This window comes from Prionailurus viverrinus, chromosome B3 (assembly GCF_022837055.1).
Source record: "Prionailurus viverrinus isolate Anna chromosome B3, UM_Priviv_1.0, whole genome shotgun sequence".
Taxonomy (NCBI): Eukaryota; Metazoa; Chordata; class Mammalia; order Carnivora; family Felidae; genus Prionailurus; species Prionailurus viverrinus.
In genome coordinates, this window is record NC_062566.1 from 33,878,949 (window position 1) to 33,894,587 (window position 15,639).

General features: G+C 53.9%; 1 protein-coding gene across 1 annotated transcript in view; it reads right to left on the reverse strand.

Annotated features, from left to right (window-relative positions):
- Positions 1-905: 905 nt before the first annotated feature.
- SMAD6 (SMAD family member 6) overlaps positions 906-15,639 on the reverse strand; it is a 76,297-nt gene continuing 61,563 nt past the window's right edge. The window contains exon 4 of the mRNA XM_047863733.1: positions 906-1,713. Coding sequence (XP_047719689.1) covers positions 1,172-1,713 — 542 coding nt within the window. The 3' untranslated portion in view covers positions 906-1,171. The remainder of the gene's footprint in view (positions 1,714-15,639) is intronic.

Below are 15,639 nucleotides of genomic sequence, written 5' to 3' on the forward strand. Positions count from 1 at the left end.
ATACAATGTAACATTCCCCTTAGTTATCTGGCCAAGGAAGCCTTCTTTTCTTGAGTTTTCTCAAGAGAGAAAACGGATTTAATATGGCTCTGGTCCTACAATTAAATGTGACTTTTAACCCTGATCTGTCATGAGCTAGTCATTTGCCCTTCCCGAACCTCAACTTTTCCCTTTTATAGAGCAGAGAGAAACAACCTGCCTTTGCATAAATCATAAATACAACCCCAGATGGCCTAGCTCTGAGCTCTTTGGTGAGGGGTGGGAGGTCCAAAAAGGAGCTTCACCCTGGGGCTCAGGTGGGTTTCCCAAGGTGGTAGGTGGGCCTGAGGCCCACTGTCTGTCTTTCTTCCTCAGGCCACTTCCCCACAGTGCTGAGAATCAGTGTCTTCTAGCTTGTGCACAGTTCAGAGATGGGAGGCATGGACCTGAGCCTCCTCCATCAGACTGGGAGAGTTTATCCAGGATGGACGGCCATGTACCCTCCCTTCCCCCCATCCTGTGGGCACACCGAAGCCACGGGCAGGAGGGAACACCAGAACCTTCTCTGGCCTTAACAGTAAACATATGCCCCTCCTCCCTTGTCAATTTAGCCCCTCTACTCTTTATCTGGTAAAAGACTGAAATCAAGTTTCAGTGCGCTGGATGGGCCAGAAACCCACCGAAGCCCTGCATGTCCCTCGCTGTTAGAAAGAAGACATTAAAAAAACCAAAAAAACAAAAAAACAAACAAAAAAAAAAACCTATAATGTGAATACTTTATTATCAACGAGTGACTGGTATTAGCTTTTTGTCTGGGCATTAATATTTCAAAAACCATACGCCAAACCCAGGCTTCTCCACCTAGCTCTGCTGTATCATTTTCTTAAAAAATAAAATAAAATAAAATAATAAAGAAGAGGAGGAAGGAGGAAAGAAAGAAAATATATTTGTATTGAAAGAATTATAAGCCAAAGTGCGTCTTTCTTGTTTTGTCCATATACACACATTGCACCATACATAAATAATTACATTGTAAAAATGACTCCATAATTACAAGTATAATATATATTTCCATATAATATATAAAACTTTATATTAAATCTAGGTAGATGATATGGGGGGGGGGGTCTCGTCCGTGGTCGGCTGTAGGGGGGCGGGTTGTGTCTCTGGGCGGCGGGGCAGGCGGCCGCCGCTATCTGTGGTTGTTGAGGAGGACCTCCAGCCAGCAGGGGCAGGAGGTGATGAACTGCCGCGAGTAGCAGGGCCCCCAGCCCTTGGCGAAGCTGATGCGGACGCTGTTGGGGTCGTAGGGGCCGTCGGCGGCGTCGGGCTCGGGCCCCTGCTGGAGCAGGCCCGAGCGCTCGAAGTCGAACACCTTGATGGAGTAGCCGGGCGGCACCTTGCGCACCACGAGGGCGCGGCCGCCGGGCGCGTCGAGCGTGGGGGAGTTGACGAAGATGGGGTGCTCGCCGCGGTTGTAGGCCCACACGCCGTCGGGCTCCTTGCTGAGCAGGATGCCGAAGCCGATCTTGCTGCGCGTGCGCCGCACCGACTCGCTGCGCTGCTCCAGGTTGAGCTGGCCCAGGCAGAAGCCGCTGCCCTGAGGTAGGTCGTAGAAGATGCTCACGGCCTGGTCGTACACCGCGTAGAGGCGGCCCACACGCGTCCGGTGCTCCCAGTAGGCCACGCTACACCAGTGGCTGGGCTTGGTGGCATCCGGAGACATGCTGGCGTCTGCGGGGCAAGCACAGGGCAGGGGGAGCGTTAAGGAGGGGGAAGGGGGACGCAGCACTGCTGCCTGGACCGTGGGGGTTGGGGGGGGGGCGTTGCAGCATTCAACAGACATGCGGGCACCCACCGCCTGCCAACTGGTCCTCAAGAAACGTAACTCACAGCAGAACGGCCCCCTACAGGCGCAAAGGGGGAAAACAAAGATTAAGAGCCTACGCAAAGGCAAGGCGCCTACTGTGTGCTCGGTGCTAAGGCTACACAAACATGAACCACACTCGGCCCCTGCCCTGTAGACTTTTCCAGGCTCCAGCTAGCAGGAGACGGACAGTCCTCCCACATCCAAAGGAAGGGCTGAACACCGAGCACCTACAACGTTCCAGGTGCTGCATTTCTGACCCTGTCTGACCTCACTGGGTCCTAATCACTCTGTCACGAGACGACCTTCGCCTCATTTTACGGATGAGGATCCAAGACACCAGCTGCCTGCCCAAAGGCCACAGAGCTAGTGAGTGGCCCAGCCAGGATCTGAACCCGGCCAGTCTAAGCCTCAACCTGAAAAGAGTGGGGTTAAGTCGTCAGGGGACATTTCCCCATTTGAAGGGGACTCAGGCATAGCAAGGCACGATGGGGTAGGGGAGTGGGCCCCCAGAATCCCTTCCAACCCCCAGAATGTTCCCAGCCTTGGTCTTGAGCATGATGCCTAGTCTCCCAGTCACTCCTATCCCCCACCCCTCGAGGTGGCTCTCTTGGCAGGAAGTGCAGATTTTCACCAGAACTGCAGCCCCTTCTGTGAGAAAGAGAAACTGAGGTCTCTAAGTATTAAAGAAAATTGCCCCACAAGGGCTCCAGAGTTCGCCAGCTCTTGAAGATGTGTGCTGCTCCTCTCTGGGCCTCAGTTTCCCCATGGACAGCAAAGGGGTGGCCTGGGTGACTGGGATCCCTTTCCCCTGCAGCTTGAAGCATTTCTGCATGTCTGGATGAGCAATTTCCTGATACCCGACCTAAGACCACCCAGAGGCCAGGGCCCGTCTTGAAGGGCAGCCCCGTCTTTGCTGCTGTGTGTGGCCAGCTTCTCAGATTCCGAAGTCTTTTGACATCTGGTCTTTCCTTTGAGCTCAGAGCTCTGAGTAGCAGGTGGGCATCCATGACTGCCCCGTGATGCGACATGTTCCCACATACCCCTTGGATGGGGCTTATGCACAGAGGGGAGAAAGTTCTCCTGAGAATGTGACGGGAACGCAGCAAGGTGCTTTATGGCATGGCTCCTCCGCGAGAAACTGATCAAAGTCCAACCAAAGCCGAGGAAGAAAACACTGCTAACAACTTCATTCAGGAGCCGGGGTGAGGTCAGCTCTGTCTGCCTTCGGCTCAGCCCCGCCCAGAAGCCCCAGAGCAGCAGGGTGACAGGGCCCCTCACAACCTCTTATGCGCTGGGAGGCCCGCCTAGCCACCCAGCAGGAAGCTGTCTACCCGAGAGGCCTCCTGCAGGCTGCCAACTCTGCTGAGGCCGTGAGCTGGGCAGAGCCCCAAAGGGCGTGCCCCTTACCCTCTGCCTGGTGTTAAGGTCCCAGACATGGGTCCTCAGGCCACTCCCTGAGAATGTATTGATTTGCCTCATAGTCTCCATCCAGGCCCTTCCTGGTTTTTGCAGGCTGATGGGAGGTGGGGTGGGGGGAGAAGAGACCCTGATCCTTGCCCTCAAGTGATTCACCCCTTGGCCAGCAGGTAGAGAAACAGCTCTAGCCTGTGGTGCCACAGGGCAGGCACTAGGCTAGTCCCAGCAGGTGGACAGTCAGGAACACTCCAAGCCACGGACCATCTCTCCGCCCATCCATCTGGCACAGGTCTGGGGAGTTCCCAAGAGCCAGGAAAGCAGTGCTGTCCCAGCCTGGCCATGAAACCCCAGCACCGGGCTTCTCATGACCAACGACAGCGCCTGGGGTGCACTGGACACAGAGGTGGGGGAGCAAAGGCTCTGTGCCTGGGGAGTGTTGGGTGACAGGACGAGCAACACACATCACCAAAGGCCTTTCATGAGCTAGGCGCCCTCTTCACAACAGCCTCGGTTCACTCCTGGTCCCACCCCATTTCACAGGTGAGGAAACTGAGGCCCAGAGAGGTGCCGTTAACTGGTCAAGAATACACACGAGTGAGTGCCAGAGCCAGCATCCGTGCCAGGCCACGCTCCGGGCAGACTCCCCACTGAAACCCATGCACTAAACAAGTCCCTTCCTTTTTCTAAGCCTTAGTTTCCCTGTTTGTAACCAGGCTGCTCTCATGGTCTGAGTCTTGGAGGTGTTTAGCTGGTGAGTCACTCCCCGGCCCACAAATGAAACACCTCACTGAGTGAGGGTTACTGCTTTTCCCCCCACCTTTACAGATAAGTCTCAGAGGCCACCCAGTCATAAAGTGGCGGCTCTGCCCCAGGGTGTAGCCACTCCATTGTAACAGGCAAGGGAGCAGTCAGAATGTGTGTGTGTGTGTGTGTACGTGTGTACATGTCTGTGTGTGTGTGTGTGTGTGTGTGTGTGTGTGTGTGTGTGTGTGTGTATGTAGAGGGGGGGAGATTGAGAGTAATGGAACTGGGTGGGGGGAGCATTTCCTGCCCCCTTTCTCAGCTCCTCCCACCCCAGCCAAGCCAAATGCCCCTCATAGTTACCCCCACCTCATCAATACCCAGCCTTGCTCCAGCACTCTTCAGGAGGACAGGATCCTGTGCTTAGGGGATGAACCCCACAGAGCTGCCCTAGGCCCTGGCCTGCCCCAACCGTCTGGCTCAGGGACAGTGCCTGGGTCGGGCCTCACCTCCGGCAGTCTCTCTTGTTGTGCAGGCTGGGTAACACTTATCACACCTGGCCTCCTGGCCAAGTTTTCCAAGTTCCAGGAGATGGACTGCTGCCTCCAAGAAGCCCTCTCTGATCTCTCCCTCCCATGTACCTACAGTCTTCAATGCAGCCACTCCCTATGCCTGAGCAGGTGTCTGTGCTGTTGGTCAGGGCCCCTGGCTGGTCTAGACTTTCACAAGTCGATACATTGCTTAACAGAGGGATTGTGAATGTACGGGGTTCCTACTATTTTATTTTGTCATGTGCAGACTTATTAAAAACCCCAAGACTAGGGTGGCTGGGTGGCTCAGTCAGCTAAGTGTCCGACTCTTGGTTTCGGCTCAGGTCATGACCTCACGATTTTGTGAGTTCGAGCCCCACATCAGGCTCTGTGCTGACACTGCGGTGCCCACTTGGGATTCTCTCTCTCCCTCTCTTTTTTGCCCCTCCCCTACTCGTGCTGTCCATGTCTCTCTCAAAATAAATAAATAAACTTACCCCAAGACCATCTACTATCACTAGCACAAAAGAAAGTATAATTTGATACTGATAAAATAGATAGGACCTAAATCAGAAATGCAAAAGTTAATATGATTAGAGTATAAGAAATTTTCTTATTTCTTTCATCATGGACCAATGAAAATGTAGTCCTAAGACTGGCTTCTGGGAACCACTAATTGAACTGAATGTCCTTGTGCCCCAAAGATGGCACCCCGGGGGGTACAGGGTGACTCATCCACACACACACACACACACACACACACACACACACACACACACACACACACGCAGCAGCAGCAGCAGCAGGTAGCAGAACTGGGACCCAAACCTGAGACTCCAGAATTCTAATCTAATGCTTGTCCCATGAGCCAAAGGGTTTCAAAGTGAGACAGACCTAAGGCTCTTACCACTGACTGTGGCCATGGACAAGCTGCTGTGTCCCCAAGCCTCAGTCTCCCCACTTGTAAAATGGGCTTCTTCATAACCCATAAGTCCACTTTGGACTTTTCTGGAAACTCCAGCAGCAGATCAATTGGGTGGGTGCAGAAAGAAGCAGCTGTCTGTTTATTGGCCCCAGCACTGGTGCTAACCCTTCAAAGGCCAGGGCTCCTTAGGGGTGCCAGGGGTCATGACCCCGGGTCACCACCACGGGAGGTTACGATAGGAGAGCAGATGGCAATGCCCCTCACAGAGTGTAGAGCACTGTACTGGTGTGAAGGTTTAGCTCCCAGCCTAGAACCCAAGGGTAAAGAGAGGTGCCTCATATGCAGAGGAATGACAAATGGAGCAAGGAATGACTGAATGTCTAGAACAAAGGCGAGTGCCGCTACGGCTCTGTACACACACACACACACACACACACACACACACACACACACGGATTCGGGTCTCATGCAGCGGGACCGACACGAGCTGACGTGTTCTCTGCCAGCAAGACGCCAGGCCCCCCAAACCTCTGCCCTCCCCACAGTGATGGGGCCCCACCCCACCGCCACACTTCTCATCCTCCGTAGGGCTGCCACTCAGGGCGCAAGGGGACAGTCTTTTGCAGAAGATCTTTTTCTCCTCATGGCTCCAAGGCTGTGGTCCCGCCATCAACCTAATTAGGAACCAGCTCCTTAATTGCAAATAAATACCAGGGAGTCAGACCCGAGTGAACAACATCAAAGATGACCGCGCTCTGACCGAAACTCCTGCTCGCTACCCCCTGCTCGGGGCCTGGCCTAGTTCCCAGCCAGACTCTGGGTCCCGGCTGGGAGGGCTCTCAGGGGAGGAGGAGAGGAGGGACACGGTCTGGGTCTGGCGCTATGTCTGGGGCAGACCTGGCAGAGTGGCCCCAGGCTGTGGGGGGAGCGTGTCAGGGTCCAGGCTTCAGGCCTGTATCAGGCAGCTCATCTTCCTTCTCCTGGCCTCAGGCTTCCCATCTGAACGATGAGCTCGATGAAAATTGCTGCAATTTAGTGAATGTTCACAGCAATTCTACTTGCAGTCATCCAAACTTGGCAAATAGCTCAGTTGTCCATCAACAGGAGAATGGATGTCATGGGCTGAATATTTGTGAACCCCCAAATTCATGTATTGAAATCCTAACCCCCAGTGTGATGGTGTTTGAAGGCGGGGCCTTTGGGGGGTGATTAGGTCATGAGGGTAGAGCCCTCATGAATAAATGGGATTAGTGCCCTTACAAGAGAGACCCAGGAGAGCTCCCTCACCCCCTTTGCCCTTCTGAGGACACAGCGAGAATACGTCCATCTGTGAACCAGGACTTGGGCCCTCAGGAGACTCCAAAACTACCAGTGCCTTGATCTTGGACTCCCCGGCCTCAGGACCCGTAAAAAATACACGTGTGTGGTTCAAGCCACTCAGGCTGTGGGATTTCTGTTACAGCAGCCCAAACAGACTAGGATAAGGGATACACAAAAATAAGGTACACCCATACAATGGAACACGACTCACCAATCAAAAGGAACAAACTACTGAAACATACAACACCGTGGATGGATCTCAAGTGTATTGTGCTAAGTGAGAGAAGCCAGACACAGAAGATCTGCTGTTTGTTTCTATTTATATCACATTCTTGAGTAGACAACTAACCTCCGGTGATAGAAATCAGAACAGGGATTTACCTCCAGGACAGGGAAGGGGCATGGGGGAACATTCTGGGATGACGGAAATGTTTCATATCTCGATCGGTCCAACGGGAACTCGGCTGTACTCACTGTCAAAAGTCATTGCCTGTACACTGAAGAGTTGTGCATTTCGTGGTAGGTATGACGCCTTGAAAGAAAAGGCAGGGAGTGGCAATGCGCTGCTCAGCCAGCTCTCTGTGGCTGTCCTGGAGCGGCCTCAGTGGGGCTCTGTGGTGGCCCAGGGGACAGCCCCTGTGTTTCCAGACCGGGCAGGGGCGGCCCGGCCTCAGCGGTGCCTACATTCCTGCCACCAGAGGGTGGTGGCCGCCTGTGGTGGGCAGGAGGAGCCGGCCAGCCACAGGCCCTCTCCCCTGCGCAGGAGCCAGTCCCTCCAATGGTTGGCATTCCTTCTCCTTGGCCTCTCTGCCCCGTGAGTGTGCTGCGAGCCCAACGTGTAATTTTGTGGGGGTGCTGGGGCACCAGGAGCGCCGACTGCAGCCTGGGGGAGGCGGGGAGAGCTGCAATCCCAAGAAAAGCCTTTAGCTTCTTCGAATCAGCAGTATTCTGTCAAAACACAGGGCAGGAGCGTTCCTGTGTGCTCCCCCGTGGGCTGCGCGGTCCAAGAGCCTGAGCACACGCAGTGCAGCTTGTTTTCCTCGTGATCCCGCCCCCCCCCCCTTCCCTTTGGCCAAACTGCCTTGGACCTAGCCATCCTGTGAAGGGAACCAGAGATGTGCCCAGATTCAAGCCTCTGGTCCCTTAGACTCGAAGAGAGCTAGACGGGGAAGGCTCAGAGCATGTGCAGGCTGGGCCCCGAGTCCTCGTGGTCTCCAGAGGCCTGGCTGGACCGCCCATTCTCCTCCATGTTCAAAGCCGCTGCTACTGCTTCACACCCGCGTGGGGCCACAGCAGCCTCGCTGCGTCTCCCGGGGCTGGACGGAAAGGACAGACCCAGCCACACCTCAAATGAGCGCAAAGCAAGGGCAGACAGACCCAGACCCCACTGAGAGCCGGGAAGGGAGACTCAGAGTCCCAGAGAGGTGAAGTGACTCGCCCAGGGTCACCCAGTATATTGGTGGCAGAGCCGGAGAAGAGCCCAGAGGCTGGTTTTTCCAATCCCCTTGTCACGGGCCACTCTGGGGCCTCCTGCCCTCCTGGAAAGCTCCTTTCTTCTGTCCCATGTCGTGCCTGTGGCTTCAAGTTCCCGTCCAACCGGCAGCTTTTTCATCCACGGCTCCCAGGCCTGGGAGTAATTACGTGGCCCTGCATCTGGTTAACCTAACACCCCTTTAAAAGCCTTGTTTGCCCATTAGATAAGTAGTTTTTGTTATCAAACTTAAGGGGGGAAAAGGAGTTTCCACTTAACCTTCCTTTGTCATTTTAAGCTGCAGAAATGGCTTCAGGTTTTGCAGCGAATCCAGAGATGCGGCATTAATTAGAGGCTCCTTTTTTTTTTTTCCTTTGTTAAGGGAGGGGGGAGACCCGTCCTTTATCCACTGGGCTCTGGCAGTAAAAGCAGAGAAGGAATGTGCACGGGTCCATGTTAATGGTCAACAGCTTAGAACGAGCCTCTCTGCTGAACTCTTTCCAAAAGCAGGGCCCAGCTGACAGGAGTTTCCTCTTATTCGCTCCCACTCGCCCCTCCCCACCCCCCACCTCAGCTCCAGCACCTTTGGCTCCTAGAGGAAGCCAGGCTTCCAAGAGGAAGTTCCTAATCGGTCATTACATCACGGGCGGTCTGGCCACCGCTGCCGCCTGCACAGGGTCCACCTCAGGGGCCTTTCAGCTGCTGGTCTCTGGGGCTGAGGACCGCGCTTACCGCCACCTTCAGACAGTAGGCCCGCCAGCTGCTCTGCTGGGTTGCAGATTTTTACCCCCAAGACAGGGATGAGATGGGAGAGCCAGGGGGGAATGACAGCAGGGAAAGAGGGAGGCCACGAAACACACAGTCCAAAATTCATGATTTTGCAGGTGGAAAAACTGAGTCCCAAACAAGTAAAGTGGCTTCCCAAGGTCACCGTGGAAATTAGCCATACAGCAAGGTCCCATCAGGTCTCCTGCACGGGGCTGCGTTAAGAATACAGGCTCAGGAGCACAGCTTCCTGCATGTGACTATCAGCTTTTGCCACTCATCAGCTGTGAAATCCTGGGCAAGTGACTTTACCTCCCTGGACCTCAGCTTCCTAAGCTGTAAAATGGGGAAGCAATCATTGCTTACTTCATCGGGCTGTTGAGATTCGTTTCAAGAGCATCAAATAATGCCTGGTTCAAAATAAGCACTCCAGGGGCGCCTGGGTGGCTCAGTCGGTTAAGCGTCTGACTGCAGCTCAGGTCACGATCCCACGGTCCGTGAGTTCCAACCCCATGTCAGGCCCTGTGCTGTCAGCTGGGAGCCTGGAGCCTGCTTCAGATTCTGTGTCTCCCTCGCTCTCTGCCCCTCCCCCACTCGCCCCTCTGTTTCTCTCTCTCTCAAAATAAACATTAAAAAAATAAAATAAAGAAAAAAAAGAAAATCAAAATAAACACGCCATAAATAATAGCTATTATTATTTCTACTAATATTACCACCGTACAGTCTTATCCCCTCTATATCATTTATAGAAATTGTGTAATGGATTGAGTCGGCTATATAATTCATAAAGGTGTTCACATTAGGTAATAATATCTACAAAGATAAGATATGCCAAGGGAGTTAAGAATCAAGGGGAAACAGCGGTAGTTGTAGTAGTAATAGCAGTAATAAAATAAGCCAGCCAATAATAGTAATAATAATATACCAGACAACATTTAATGACCAAGAGTCAGGCAGAATATGAAGCACTTTAAATGCACTATTTCCACATACTGTCGATCCTCAGTCATTCCCATTTTAAGATGAAGGAACCGAGGTCCAAAGGTCAGGTTAACATATCCACCGCCCTGAGCTAGGAAGTGACAGAGCTGGGACTTGAGCTTCACGACTATCTAGGCTTAGAGACGGGGAGGAGGTCTGCAGGGTGATGGCACAGTCCCGGTGCTACAACAGCCCAGCCAGGTCCACTCCAAGCTGGCGCAGGAAGGCTTTATAAAGACTGGACGGTAAAAGGGGTCCTTGGTTGTGGCAATGTGGGGGCCACCTCCCCACCACCTGCTGCCCACCTCACCATTACCAGGAGGGCAGTGGCGTTTTCAGAGAGCGCGCCTTATCACAGCTACTGATGGCCCCCCACAAAGTCCCGCAAACTCATACACTTGCTTGGTTTCCAAGGATAGTTTCTCCCATACCACCCCTCCAAAAGCCGGTAAGCATTTCTTTTTTCTTTTTTTTTTTTTTTAACTCTTTTTAATGTTTATTTATTTTTGAGAGAGAAAGACAGAGTGTGAGTGGAGGAGGGGCAGAGAGAGAGGGAGACACAAAATCTGAAGCAGGCTCCAGGCTCTGAGCTGTCAGCACAGAGCCTGACGCGGGGCTCGAACTCCGGAACGATGAGATCATGACCTAGGCTGAAGTCGGACACCTAACCTACTGAGCCACCCAGGCGTGCCCCCACCCCTCTATGAGCATTTTTTACATGCTGCAGTAAGAAATGGTGGGTGATCTTGGGAAAGGGCTGCTAACCCTGGCTGGGACCCTGGAGGTGTGGGGAGGAGCCGGGCGCTCTGGGCCCTGCATCCATTCTGTCTTTAGAAACCCCCAAGTCCAGGAGGTAGAATCATCCCCTCCTGGGGGTGAACAGACCCCAAGGTGGAGGAGCCACACAGCACTGCAGCGTGGGAATCCTGTCTGGCTGGCCTGACCACACTCTCTGCTGGCCCTTCATGCTGCCTCGTCTGCTCCCTCTGCTCTTTGGGGTGATTCTCGGAGCGCCCGCCCTGGATGGGTTGAGGAGGGATGGGGGGTGTAAGGACAGTCAGCGGCCATGGGCTGTTACCGGCCTTCTCTAGGGAGAGGCCTGCAGGGTCCTGCAGAAGGTGCCCTGACCCTGGTCTGCTCGGCCCCACATCTCCAGTGGAACAAAGTGGCGGCCTGAGCTGAGGTGGGTAAGGTTTCCACTCCTTTCTTCTTGTGCGGTTTCCAAACAAGTCCTGCAAAGGGAACTCCGAGTGCCCCCCACCCCCACCCCGCCACGACAGAAAGCAAGCTCCCACCCAGGCCCTGATACCCACGCCTGCTCGGCGTCCCCTCCAGTCTCCCCAGGACCTATGGCCTCAGGGAGACAGAGGAGGACACCCGGGGCCCTGCTGCCTGCAGATCCATCTGGCCCTGCCGCCCCAACAAGACTGTTCTGGGCTCCCTGCACTCAGGGAACAGTGGCTTTTCTCCCTGGGCCTCAGTGCTCTTCTTACAAACACTCTGTGGGCAGCTCTAGGCTCTGAGAGGCACCCCAAGGCTGCCATCAGACTGGGGGACCAGGCTCTGCACCAGTAACACTGGTGTACCCGCCTGGACCAGCCTGGCCCTCCTACAGGAAACCCGACCGCTTAAGCCAGAGATGAAGACCCCAAGGGAGCAGGGGAGGGCCCGAGTCTGGGTGGGAGAATTCTGTGGACAAGTGTCCCGCCGGGGCAGAGACAGCGATAAGCGGCTTATAAAACCAGCCCACATTTTCGAGAGGGAACCAGTTTCTGCAACAAAAGCCTCTGAACTTTGCTCCCATTCCAAGTCCCCTTTTGTCTTATCACAAAGTCAGACTCGGAATACGTTTGTTTGTTTTCTTACCCAGAGACCTGCCAGGGTGGGAAAGCCTTGCTTTTCATGTTGCCCCTGGAAAGATTCTAAAAGAACACTATTTATGCAAGATAATAAAGCTGGGTACCTCGGTCCCCAGGAAAGAGGTGGCAGTTTTGAGAAGGGAAGGAGCCCCCAAATCCTCCCTGCCTGCAGGTGGCCATTGCTGATGGCCAAATCCCCAAATTCACACCCAAACCAGGCCCCTCACTGGCCTTCGGGGTTCTTGCGGCTGAGCCTGGGTTTTCATCTTAAGGTGCCAACATTCACTGACTCACTCCAACCTTGACTTCCCTTGACAGAGAACAAAATCGGCCAGTTGGAGGTGCGGATGGGGACAGCCGGGGCATGCGGCAGAGGGGCAGGGATGCTGGCTCGTGGCGGATGGCGGTGTGCTTTGGGGAAGCCCATCTCTAGGCACATTCCTGCCCTGCAGCCTCCCAGAGCTGGGACAACTGGGGGCACCTCTACTTTTCTTTTACTTCCCAAATACAACTGGAGTTTTGCTGGCAAGCCTCCTGCCCCAGACTTCTACTTGGACTCAGTGTAAAACCATGAAAGCAAAGTACCTCAAAACTGCCCTCAATCAGCCTGTCTCCGCTCTTAGGGGCAGGAACCCATCCTGGTACAGAAACATCCCAAGGGATCATCAGGAGAGGCCCCCACAGCCTCACCCCCTTGAATCCCTGGACTCACCATCTCCTGCCATGGAGGTCTCTTAGCTCCCTGTCCCTCGAACACCCCACTCCACGTGTACTTTGTGCATCCTACTCTCGCCTGATCTGTCAGGCTCCCAACACCACAGGCTGTGGCAAGGTGAACTATTGCAAATCCAGGCAGCTCCATCCGGGTGTCTCCATCTCTGAGTGCCAGGACCAGCTACACGACTCGGGGACTCAACACCAAAAGAAAATGCAGGATTCCTTGTTCAAAAAGTATTCAGAGTTTCAGTGGTGAAGGCAGAGCATTAAAGTGAGCAGAGGCCCCTTCTGAGCACGGGTCCTGAGTGAGGCACAAGTCACACACCAACAAGGTGGCCCTGCTGGAGTGCTGGTTTCTCCTTGCAGAGTATCTCGCTCGAAGGGAGTTAGCGAAGGGCCTAACAACAGTGTCCTCCTCCCATCCCGCCGCTGGTCAGCCTCCTGCTCAACCGTCAAGACCCCGATGTCACCTCCTACGGAAAGCCTTCCTCAGTCCCGGGGTGTGACCACATTCTATCTGATGCTGTCAAGAGGGCATGTGTCTCCACCCTGTGCACCTGCATGCAGGCTTCCCTGAGACCCCTCCTCCCCTGGGACTTGGCACTGTGAACCTGACAGGGTGCTCTCAACAATGGGATGCCTAATGGATTTAACATCCTAGAGCTGAGAGGGCAGTTGGGAAATCTACGGGTTCTCCCTGGGTTTGAAAAAGGTGAGCAGCAGCATCCTTCCCATCTAACAGGTGATAACACCGATGCTCGATGCTCGGAAGCCAGGACCCCAGGCAGGGAGGAAGGGGCGTCGCTTCCACCTGCTGATCCTCATGATGCAGCCTGGCCAATGGAATCCCAGATGAGCTCACTAGGTGCAAGCTGTTTTAGCAGCTAAAAAAAAAAAAAAAAAATCGCCTACAGCCTACAGTCATCTGTCTGGCAGCGGGGGTGGATTTAGCTTCTCTGGCTTGCTGAGTCTACCAGGGTGAAGGGAACAGAGGGCATGGCTCTGAACGGAAGAGCCAAAGAACAGGGTGGGAGGCTGGTTTTATTTGCAGAGCTCTCAAAAATAAGCCTCGTCTAACACCAGCCTGTTAATGTTTACCAACAAGACAGTTTGACCTTTGCAGGTCAAACACACCTGCCTCATTTGTTTAGGATAAACACCCCAAAATTAAAGCACCAGGGGCAGGGGCATTCGGCTCAAAAATAATCCTCCCATTAAATCCTTTTCTTTAAAATATCTTTTTGTAACACAAAGTGCATAATCCATGCCTCTTGAGTGAATGCAGAATCCAACTACTGGGTTTTCTTAAAGTGAGGGTTGCCCGAATCATTCTTGTATATTTCTAGAACAAACAGGAGTGCTTTGTAATAGGCAAAAGACTAATATTGACTGGAGAGATCATTAAGCCACAATTAAATACTAATATTTGCTGTAAAGAATGCAGTAACATGAGATTTAAATGTTCCCTGCAAAAACGTTGCAAAATGACCCACCAGCTTGGCAAAAGCTCACCCTTGCGACCAGGTCTCCTGTTTGTGGCTGGGCTACTGTGTGCAGCTTAAAGCAGTTGAAGCTTCTTGGTGTGTCCCTGCCCAAACTCCAAGCTGCCTGTAAAGGGCTGGCTTGTTTGATCTGGGGCAGGAGGTGCAGGGGAGGGAGCCAGTCAGTCTGTGCATCCCGTCAGGCTAGCAGGTGGACACAGTCCCACAAGACCTGGCCCCATGCTTCAACCCTAAGTCCAACACTGGTTCCCGCAGCAGCAGGAGGCCAGGCTTGGTTCCCGCAGCCCCTACAGCCCAAGCCAAGAAGGTGGCTCTGTCCCCCCATCAGTGGTGATGGTGGGATGCTGTTTTTAACCATGGAGGGTTTTCCAATTCTCCAAGCCCATTCATTCGTAAGTGACCCCGTTTTAGGTTACGGATTCTGAAGCTCAGAGAGGTGGGGTGACTGTCTTGTGGTCCTCAAGGGTCAACAAGGACGCAGGATCAGGGCTTGTCCCTGTCTTCTGTCACTGCCTCCCACCAGGCACCTTGGGAAGGTGAGACATCACCTCAGTAACAGTTTTGTATTTCTTAACATAATTCCTCAGCCTGTGTCTGAATACACACGGGCACATGCTGCAGGACTCCAGTCGGTAATGCATCAATAACATGAGAGTGATGGTCACAACGGTCAGCTGTGATTCCACCTGGTCTCCCATGGCTAACTTCTCAGCTAAGAGGGGCACATGGTTTGTTTTCCAGGATCCAGTGCATAACCCTTGATTTCTTCTAGAAAAGACAAGAAGCCCAGGGAGACATCTGGGCTGGACCCAACTGATGGCAGTGCCCAAGTGCCTTCTAGAATTGCCTCCCCCTACAGAGGGCTGTTTGCAGCCATAGGGACCTGAGTCATAGTGGGAGAAAGGAGTGCCTTTCCTGAATCATGGGCAGGCACGAAGGGGGCTCTTGGGGAAGGAGCCTGAATAATTGTGTCTACTCTAGCAGCAGTCTACTCACGCCTGGCACATGTGGGCCTAGCACACACTGGCAGAGCTTTGCTAAGCAACGACCCTGCTTACAGTTGCTGCCTGCACCCTTTGCCATCGCTGGGCTGTTCCTGAGGCCTCGTCTCCAGTCACCCCAGGGGGGGGTCCAGCTGCTACTAAGCACCTACTGTCTAACATGCAGCATCTCGTTTAACCCCGAGAACAATCCCAGGTGTAGTCTTACAGAGGAGCAAATGGAGGCTCAGGGAGGTTTAAGCCCCCTGCCCGGAGTCACACAGCCAATTGGTGTGAATCTGAACCCAGGGCAGCCAGACTCCACACCTACTGTTCCTTCCATTCCTCCTCAAAGAGTGTGTCCCAGTGGGCACTCGGCTCCTAGCCTAGACCCAGCTCCACCGGGCGGTCGGGGCGGTCCCCCTCCCTGCCATCTCCTACGGGTTGTGACTCGTACGTCCTCCACCGGGGCTGGCGCCGGCCATGCTGCAACCCCCCCCCCACAACCTCCCCCCTTCCAGGGGGCACAAATGGCCCTGCAGGCCGCCAGAGTCTGCATTCCTGGAGCACATGCCCAAGTTGG